At 36.5% G+C, this 9,760-nt stretch overlaps 1 protein-coding gene and 1 pseudogene across 2 annotated transcripts in view; one reads left to right on the top strand and one right to left on the bottom strand.

Annotated features, from left to right (window-relative positions):
* LOC107653287 (limb region 1 protein homolog) overlaps positions 1 to 9,760 on the top strand; it is a 62,344-nt gene that overhangs the window by 27,798 nt on the left and 24,786 nt on the right. The window contains exons 15-17 of one of the 2 annotated variants that reach the window (XM_016439956.1): positions 1,417 to 1,483; positions 3,958 to 4,119; positions 4,398 to 4,516. In XM_016439956.1, coding sequence (XP_016295442.1) covers positions 1,417 to 1,483; positions 3,958 to 4,119; positions 4,398 to 4,483 — 315 coding nt within the window. In that variant the 3' untranslated portion in view covers positions 4,484 to 4,516. Of the gene's footprint in view, positions 1 to 1,416; positions 1,484 to 3,957; positions 4,120 to 4,397; positions 6,543 to 9,760 lie in introns of those variants that run through there. The other variant, XM_016439954.1, reaches the window with a different exon arrangement.
* LOC107653274 (RING finger protein 32-like) overlaps positions 6,436 to 9,760 on the bottom strand; it is a 13,559-nt pseudogene continuing 10,234 nt past the window's right edge.

The following is a 9,760-nucleotide window of genomic DNA, read 5'->3' as shown; positions in this document are numbered from 1 at the left end:
TTGTTTTTTTTTCCACATTTTTCTCTTAATTTTTGGCAGCCATTCATTCTGAGCAGCCTCTTACTGTAAGAGCACCATTGCCTTTTTTTTTCTTTTTCTTTTTTGTTTGAACACCTGCTCACATATTATGCGTGTGTGAGCGGCGGTGAATTTAAAAAGATTTCTTTCATCTGCTTCCATTCATTACTTCGCCAATTTCACTCTGTCTGTCCTCATTGGTGAGAAGGGAAACTTCACTAATCTGAGCTTTATATGTTTTATTTCTTCATAATAGCATTCACTCAGAACAGCTCCAAATATTTCTGCCGCTTTTTTCTGCTCTCACTGCCTGAAGCACTGAGGTGTCAACACTGTAGTCTTATTTAGATTACACAGCTTCGGTTGTAACAGGAGCCTTTGCATTGGGCACGTCGCTAAAACACGTCCACTGCATGCACTTACTCCATGTAAGAGTATTACCACAGTCCAGAACCTCAACTGGTGCCTTTGAGAGACATGCAAAAAATGATCATATTTTGAAGCCAAATTTTATTTGGGGGGGAAAAAATCAGTTTATGAAAATAACCATTGACTGTAACTTTCACTATTTGTTTCTGCAGGAGAGAGATATTGGCAATGCCTCCTTATCCACATTTGGAGTTGCCCAGGCGGTTATTGAAATCATTCTCATGTTGTATCCTTTGCTGTGTGTGATACACTAATGCTGCATAAGCTCCAGTCTAGTGTTTGATCACAGATTGTGTGTGTTTAGTGAAGGGACTCAAAGTTGTTTGCTTATGATTGTTGCGAGTGTGTTCTAGAGGGAAATGTTAGTGAATGTTTTGACTGAAACAACTGTGTTAGTCTTAACTGTTGAACAGTTATCTGTTGGTCTCATCTGTGGTTGGCTTCTATAGCCTTCGCATCTTTCAGGAGCTCACTCCCAGAAAGGACGACACTACCATGACAACGGTAGGATCTGCAACACTGCTTCGGTTTTAAGGCCTGTTCACACTAATTTGGACTAAATGTATAAAACATTCACAAATTGTTCATTGTTCCAAATCTCCTGGTTTTGGTGGCGAGTCACATTTTTTCCAATCCTGAGAAGTTGAATTCTTGTCATTCTCCAAAAAAGTTTGTATATCTAAATATGTGGTTAAGCATCGTAACAATGGAAAAAAAAAAAAAAAAGGTCTAACCTCGCAATTAAAAAATACATATTATTGCATTATAATATTTTGTACTTAATGTAAAGGAGTTCAAGGATATGCATCGTTTTATTTTACTTTTTTAAATCTATTATTCTTTTGCAAAAAAATGTGGTCGTGGTGCATTCAATTTTTTTTTTACCAATCAACTATGGGATCTTTTATCATATATTTAATTTGGAATGGTGGAAATGTTTCTTAGTCTTGTTTTTTTCTCTTCTTGTAGATCATTGGTTGCTGTGTATCCATTCTAGTGCTGAGCTCGGCCTTGCCTGTCATGTCCCGAACACTTGGTAAGGTCCTCCTTACCTGCATGTGTACACTATCCTTTATAAGCGTTTGTGTATTTCTTGGGGTTACCATAAACATTGCATCAAGTGTTTGTTTGTGTTTGGATACTACCATTTTTATACATTTTCCAGCTGCACTGACGTATACACATACAGGCAAACTCATTTCCACTGTTAAGATTTAACAAGTTACATTCCAGCACAAGAATGGAGCGAGAAAAAGGACAGACGAGCAGCCGTCACAATAGCTGCAATAAACAACATAGCAAGCTACAGACACAGCTGTTCAAATAGCTTTGTGTGTATGTGTGTGAGTGAATGAGTGAGTACAGTGACTCACTGGGAGCTTCAGAAAAATATCAGTATTTCTGCTGTGCTACACTGAATAGATGAAAGGAGAGGTTGCATGAAGTAGTTTTTATTTGACCAAAGAATTTCAACAACTTTGGTCATACAGTGTCTTCAATTAAACAAATTAAAACACATTTACTATCAAATAGACTCACAAACACCCCGTGTGGAAAGATGGAAGTCCTGCAGAAATACTCAAAGGGGTGTGTGTGTGTGTGTGTGTAAATATATACAGGTTTGACTATATTTGTGAGGTCCAAAATATCTTCACTATTCAAAAATATCCTCACTAATATAGTAAAACATGTTGAACACTGACAAGTGAACTGGACATCAATAGTTAAAAAGGGTTAAAGATTAGCGGAATCATGTTTTGGTGGGGGTTAAGTTTAGGGTTAGGGGATCAGAAATATCATCAACCTGATATAAAAACAATGTCTATAAGATGTCCTCACTAATATAGTGAAACGTGTGTGTGTGTGTGTGTGTGTGTGTGCACATACATAAGCAGACTGCAGGAGCCTGTTGAAAATGTGGGAAAGGTAAACTGACTTGTGTGACAGCACTGACTTTTACACAGACAGTTAACTCTCACCCTAGCACTCTCCTTTTTAACAATATTAAACTCTTGATATTTGTTTCTTCAATTCTGAGAAGTATAGGTTACTTGGGTTTCTTCATTTCATTAAGCCATTACAAGGGGTCACCTGAAAAAGGATTTGCTCAATAAGAGATTTGTACATGAGTGAGAGAGCCATTCACCCAAAGTTTTATGCCATTGTTTTCATTCAGCATGGCTGTCAGTGACTAGCGGTTATAGACCTTGTTGTATCTGAAGGACTACAGATGTTATTAGATTCTATGCAATTAATTTACTTAAGATAATGGGTGTGAATTTGACCGCAGCCAAAAAAATCAGGCATGTACAAGAGAAACCTTTTGACATAGCATATACATTTCCACGTGTATATTCAAATAACTGGATGTATTCTGTTTAAAATTCTAATCAGTTTAAAATATATCTCTTTACAGTTCCCTTTAAACATTACAGAGTACACAAATTGGTCATTGCCCTCATTAACTGGTCATGAAGTCCAGAAAACTCCTTTAATTAAATCTGATTTGTGTAATTTATCCTACTGCAGTTTTTTTCTCCTTTTAGGACTGGCAGAAAAAACGACAAGGGATTTATTAAGGTGAAAAAATGAATGGGTATAACTAATGAATCCATTTCACGTTTTAGGTTTGCAAGTCTACACTGTGGGTCTTTTGCAGTAATTAGTGGATGTTGGACAGACAAAAGTTTTTTTTTTTTTTTTTAAGCTGGCCGGTCAGTCTGAAAACTAAGCACATTAACTTAGGATGCATATGTTTGCCCACGTGTGAAAACTTGACCCTTTTTTACCACTTTCAACACAAGCTCTTTTTGATGATGCTTGAGATTTTGAATGGGAAACATTGAAGTTGTTTTAAGTTATCCTCAGGAGTCAGCCTGTGATCTTGTTTGTATTCTGGTTGTGTGAAGTGATAAAGTGATGACCTGTGTGTTAATTCAGGTCAAATTGCAAAACATTGTGTATTCAGTTTGATTAAATTAGGTAATCACTTGTTTGGCAACACAATCCTCAAATTTCAGATTTTTATGCTGTACAAATACTATTTAATTTGAATGTGCACATGCACCCTGTGGCCATGGAACATTTAGTCATAAAAATGAGAGTGCAACTTGTACGTTTTGTTTCAGAAAGAATGTTTTATTCCCAATCAGTTTTGTCTGACGACAATAAACTTAATTCTAACTGAAATATGAAAGCAGATGGTAAATGGGAGACTTGCTTATCTAGGATGTGGGAAAAAGATACTTTATGATGTTGTGTAATCTGATTGAGATGGAGCTGTGGTCTTTCTTTTTATCATGTCGTCATCATGAGCCCTTACCTGCTCTTTCAATCCTTTCTTTCCAACCATACACCTCCCCATTTCTTCACTCTATTTTCTATTTATGCTTGAGACATTGACAGTGAGTTTAAAATGGCAAATCCTTTCAAGAAACTCCCACCCACTGTATGCTAAAAAAAATAGGGAATCTGAGAATTGACCGTTTTTCTGTGTCTTGCTTTCTGCAGGAATAACAAGGTTTGATCTCCTGGGTGATTTTGGACGATTTAATTGGCTTGGAAATTTTTACATCGTACTTTCGTACAATCTTCTGTTTGCTGTGGTAACCACATTGTGTCTGGTCCGAAAATTCACATCTGCTGTGCGAGAGGAACTCCTCAAAGCCCTCGGTAATGTATTCTGCCCAACGCCATTCTGCTAGCACTTCTTATATTGTAATTTAATCTCCAAATTTCTTTCTGGTCTACATTTTCCACAATCGCGTTCTGTACTGTATCTCTTTTTATGCTCATGTCTTTGTGTCTATATATTCAGGGCAGTCCACTAGCAGGGCATACTGATAATGGTGCATACAATGCATACTGGAGTTTTAGTTTTGAAATGCCATATTATTTGTCTACGAGAGTCAAAGCATCCAAATGTTTCAAATACTTATCTCTGGTTTCAGGTCTGGATAAATTAAATCTGTCCAACAGTCCGACAGATGCAGAGTCAGGGAAACATGCTGTCAACGGTCATCAGAAAACCCTGTGAGAACAAAATCCAGCCATCCTCACACAAACTCATGTATGTGTATTCAGTTGGCTTTTTCATTTTAAGAGTATAGTGATATAACATCAGAGAGCATCAAAAAAACAAAAAAAAACTAAATGTTGAAGAGTTTGGACTCATAGTCACCCGACATGCAGTGTATGTCCATCTCTCATTTGAAACTCAAACTCCCTGCAGAATGCTTCCAGCTATAACCAGTCTGAGATTCACAATGATTTCAATTGGGTTTGCAGTCTTTGTTGTTCAGCTTGTAAATGCTTTCATGCCAATTCTCTTAAGTGAGAAAATGTTCTTTTCTTGCTGACCTGCACACCTAAAAGACCTCCTGACTGCACCTTTCAATGAGGGATTATTATTATTATTATTTTTATCATCTATAATTTTTCCCTAGATTGATCAAGGGAAATATGCCAAGCTGATAATGTCACGTGTAATGAAATTTAGTCTCAGTTAGGGCAATTATTGTTTAACAGCATTTTCTAAAGTTAAATGGAACTTTTTAGATGAAACAGGTTGAGGCCCATAAAAACAATTCCCCTAAAAACAACACACAAATGACATATAAACATATACAGTGATATTGTCGAGACCTTTATTACATGTGATATGAGTACTAATATAAGAAACTATATTCGATTAAGAATTGCAGAATGGTCAAATTTAACACTGGGAAAGAAAGCATTGCAGTGAGTCTAGCTGAACATTTAAACTCAAGTTAAGTTACAGATGTTTTAATGCCAAATTAACTGGTTCTTAGGCAAATGGGGCAAAATGTGATGGCCAATCACGATGATGAATACTCTAAAAGTTTCATTGTCAGCATTGATCCATAGCTGTCAATTTTATTGCTTGAATTTTGATGTGTAAAGTAAGTTTTGTGATCTGAAAACTTTGTCTTTTTGCCTGCCATTGCATATGTTTACATTCACTTTGTTAAGATGAAGATCAATTATTATTTATAAGGTTATCTATTATAAATGAGGAAGCATTATGATTTTAATTTCCTCATGCTTTACTGTGACAGTTCAGGTTTGTTGGATGTGACAGAATTAAGTAATGGGAATTAACAAGGAAACTCCCCAGACATGTGCCTTACTCACAATATTGGCATATTCTGGGTAGTATTGGATTGGTACTAAGAGTGGAGGAGCCTACCTGCCAAATTTCTTCTTGCACTGCAACTGCTCTTGTTGTTTCCATCAGTAGGCAAGGTTCAGATGTGGACATTTTGGGTTCGAGTCACTACCAACAACCAGCTTAACATGTTATTGTGTTTACTTGAATTGGTTGCGTTTAGGAATGTTGCGACCAGCCGGTCAATCTTGCCAATATCACCTCAATCATTTAACACATTTAATGGATTGAATCGTCATCTTGAATAAGGAAGGTGATCACATTTAAATGACAGCAAAGAAATGCAGCTCTTTTGTCTTAGTAGTAAAATGCACCAAATATTTGGGAGAAGGTGAGGCACAATCTTGGGATATGCTTCCTGTTCCTCTACTTAAATCTGCTGCTACTTCCTCCACAACATTTGATACTATACTATGCTACATGTACTACGCAAACTGAGAGCATATAGCCAATAACATACGTCCTTTGAACTTGGTTATTGCTGCAGAGCTTGTGGGGATCTATATATTTGCCTTATTTCAGCCTTCCTCTGCAGCTGCTTTGCTTTTTGCAAATGGCAGATTATCCGTGAACATAGATATTTGTATGCTTTTTCACTCGCTCTCATGCTGGATTTTAAGCCAGCTCAGCCTGTTCAGTATAATGAAATACCGGTCTACACAGATCATAGGCTAAACTCGTACATTATGTAGGATCTTGTATATAAAGGCTGTGAAAACAGGACTGCAGAGCCACATCAGTCTGATTCACACCTATTAAAGCTTATTGTGCGGTGAAATGAATGTGAAGTCTGAGCGGAGTCAGTTGTCATTATGCATGTAGAAAGCAGCACGACTCCTTGAAGGGTCTCCTTTGTAGCTATGAAATACAGTCAGAGAAGCATTTTTTTTTCTTTTATTTTAATATTGTCTAAAAGTTACTGATTACACCGTTAATGTACAATATGTTCAGTGTAGTTTCCAAACATTCCCATTCTGACGACAAACCCAACAGGCTAAAAGAACATGAAGAAATCCGTTTCGGCCATTCCTGACATTTCTCTCTTAAGGTTTTATATAAAGCTGAACAGACATCCTGTGTTCAGTCTTCACTGTACATCTCTTTCACTATGGCAAGCCTCATTATAATGTAAATTATGTATTTAAATGTATACAGTATATTTCCTTTTTATTTTTGTAGAATGTAGATATGAAACAGCTCTTGAGCCTCATTCATACTATGCTATTTGTGGAAAAGACCAGACAATTAGTCGCTCAGCATTTGTTTATTGTAAAAAACAAACAAACCAAAAAAAAAAATCACCTCTGATGCCTTGAACAGGCTTTCTGGGCTTTTGTTTTTGTCTCCTGTTGTCCAGTATTGAGGAGACAAGTTGTGCATGTGTGAGATGTGCAAATGAGTGAAAGAGTGAGACCGATTGTTAGCGTGTGTACCTTTTTATTGACTAATTCACTGTGAATCCCTCTTGTGATTGTCAGTAACATGGCATACCAAAACGACAGGGCATATTGTTGAACTGGAACTGGCCAAAGGCAAAAAAAAAAACTGTCAGGGCACTGATATGGAATATTAATGTTTGGGCAGGAATCAGATTGGATTTTGTGTTTGCAAAGTTCAAAGATTCACATGAGGGACACTGAATTCAAAACCTGTGAAAATGTCATTTAAAACTTGACTCCTCAGTGGGTTCTGTGGTTCAGTTTGATGGACTGTTTTGGTGTTTTTATTTTCATGGATTTAAAAAAAGTTACATGTAAAATATATTTTTTTTCCTGTTTTGCACAAAGAATATTTTGTAAGAAGATATCTGGGGAATGAGTGTATTATGTCAATAATTGTGTCATTGAAGTAATCTATTTGTGTGTGTGTGTGTGTGTGTGTGTGTGTGTGTGTGTGTGTGTGTATGTGTGTGTATTAAACTTTAATGTCACTTTTGTCTGCACAAATTTTGTAATGCCAGAACATCATATGTCATTATTAACTATATAATACTAAATTCTACTCTTTGGCTTTAATTTAATTGTTTTTTAACATATGCTGCTGTTACTTTATGCAGCACAAGGACCGGCGTGTCAGTTGGTGTGTTGGGTTTCTCAAAATAGAGGCATTTGCAGTGATATACTAGAATTAACTGTGAAAGAAAAAGAAGCCTATTCATTCCATAATCTTTGATCTGATTGTTGTTCATCTCTCTTTCCAATCCTCCTCCCATCACCTATACAACATTGTTACAAAAAATGTAGTACGTCAAGGATGCTGGATATTTTCAGTTCATCAGTCTATTGAACAGCGTTTCAGTAGAAAGTGTCCTGTCTACACACCAAACAGCTTGTTTGTTCATCATAGGCTAAATGTCTGTCGGCCTCCTTTGAATTCTCATCCTCAGCTCCAAGGGAAAGCTTAATTCGGTTTCCATTTTTCTTTTCTTTTACTTGTGTGAATGTTTTTTCAGAATGTGTTCTCTTGTATTTGTAGAGTTTAATTGAAGCAAAATGTTCAGATTCTCTTTAGTTTACTTTGTATTCCACTTCAGTTTATAATAAAGTTGGTGACTTTTTTTTGGACTCTGGTGATGTAGAATTACAAATGAAGCCTTTCACTGTGATGTGGGAGAAGTTTAATTTGTCTCATTACGGAAATAAATAGAACATCAAGTCTATCTAATAAATACACTGAGCTTTAATTTGAAACAAGCATTTTAGCATAGTGTGACCGGCAGAGAGGGCATGTGGGTTTCACCTTATGGCAGAAAAGCTCAAAGGCCTGCAGACAGGGTTCATGGAAGAGATGGGAACAGGACCACAAAAATGACATTCCTGTCTTCCTTAGACGAGCTGTTGTTTGAGCCCAAGTGGTTCAGGCAAATGGGGCAGTCCTGAACGGCCCCGCTGGACAGCCTGGTGGAAGCAAGAAAAACAATCATTAGTAATGTCAGTTTTCAGGTAATTGTGTAATTAAAAGAAATCATTCCAGTACTAGGAATTGGCAGTAGTAAACACGTAAGTGAGTATGGACAAACAGTAATACTGCCTGCTAGTGAGAAATACACTGATAATGCTTCAATTCTATCCATTACCATCCAGCTGCTTTCAGTGAGGTGCTAAAATGTCAGCTACATAGTAGGACTATATATCATACAGTATCTATTTGCAAATTTTACCCATGGCCTATTGGGCTCAAACGTTAATTGTGCACTACCCATAAAATGTGCTGTCAGGGACATTCTTGACTTTTAAGTAGGGCTGTTCAATTAATTGCATGCGACTGTCATGCGCATCTCGTCAGTAAAGCCGGTTCTGTGATTAGTAGTAAATCGCCTCACCTGCTTTCAGATGGAGTGGCATTTACTACACAGAGCCGTAGATCACTGACAAGCTAGGCGATATCGCGTTCATAATCGAATCCGATTCATCTGTGATTATGAACGAGATATTGCCTAATTAGACTATTGAATTGAAAATTGATCTATTGAATTGAGAATTGAGACTATAACCATTCAAAATGCACAATGACTTTGTGTCATTCACCCCACTGACACCAGCAATCAGTAGTGCTACTCAATCATTTGCTATTTAGATACAGTGAGGTCAAAATTGCTGCCATGCATCTTTTGATCAGACAACCGTTTTCACACATATTTCATTCCTTTTTTTAACTAAAAATTCAAAATGACTATCACTATTATCAATTCTGATGTTCTAGATTGAGACTGAACAAAACTGACTGCATCGTGCTTGGTGCCAAGTTGTGCTAGATTTCCTTTGGTTAACTGTGGGACAAACATGTTTGTATACACTACCAGTCAAAAGTTTGGAATAATTAAGTTTTACAACAAGGCTGTATTTTTTATTTTTTTAAAGTGTCAGTGTCACTTCAGTGTCACATGATCCTTCAGAAATCATTCTAATATGCTGATTTGGTGCTCAATTATTATCAGTTATTATTGGTACACAGCCATTAATAATGGTTCTTATTATTAGTCATGTTAAAAATAGTTTTTGCTTAATATTTTTGTTGAAATCATGATACGTTTTTGCAGGATTCTTTAAGGAATAGGACGTTCAAAAGAACAGCAATTATTTAAAATAGACATCTTTTGTAACATTATGTATCTACTCGATTTAA

Source organism: Sinocyclocheilus anshuiensis, unplaced genomic scaffold, assembly GCF_001515605.1.
Source record: "Sinocyclocheilus anshuiensis isolate Anshui unplaced genomic scaffold, SAMN03320099.WGS_v1.1 scaffold219, whole genome shotgun sequence".
Taxonomy (NCBI): domain Eukaryota; kingdom Metazoa; phylum Chordata; class Actinopteri; order Cypriniformes; family Cyprinidae; genus Sinocyclocheilus; species Sinocyclocheilus anshuiensis.
Note: the sequence above shows the minus strand (reverse complement) of the source record. Positions and strands in the feature narration are given on the sequence as shown.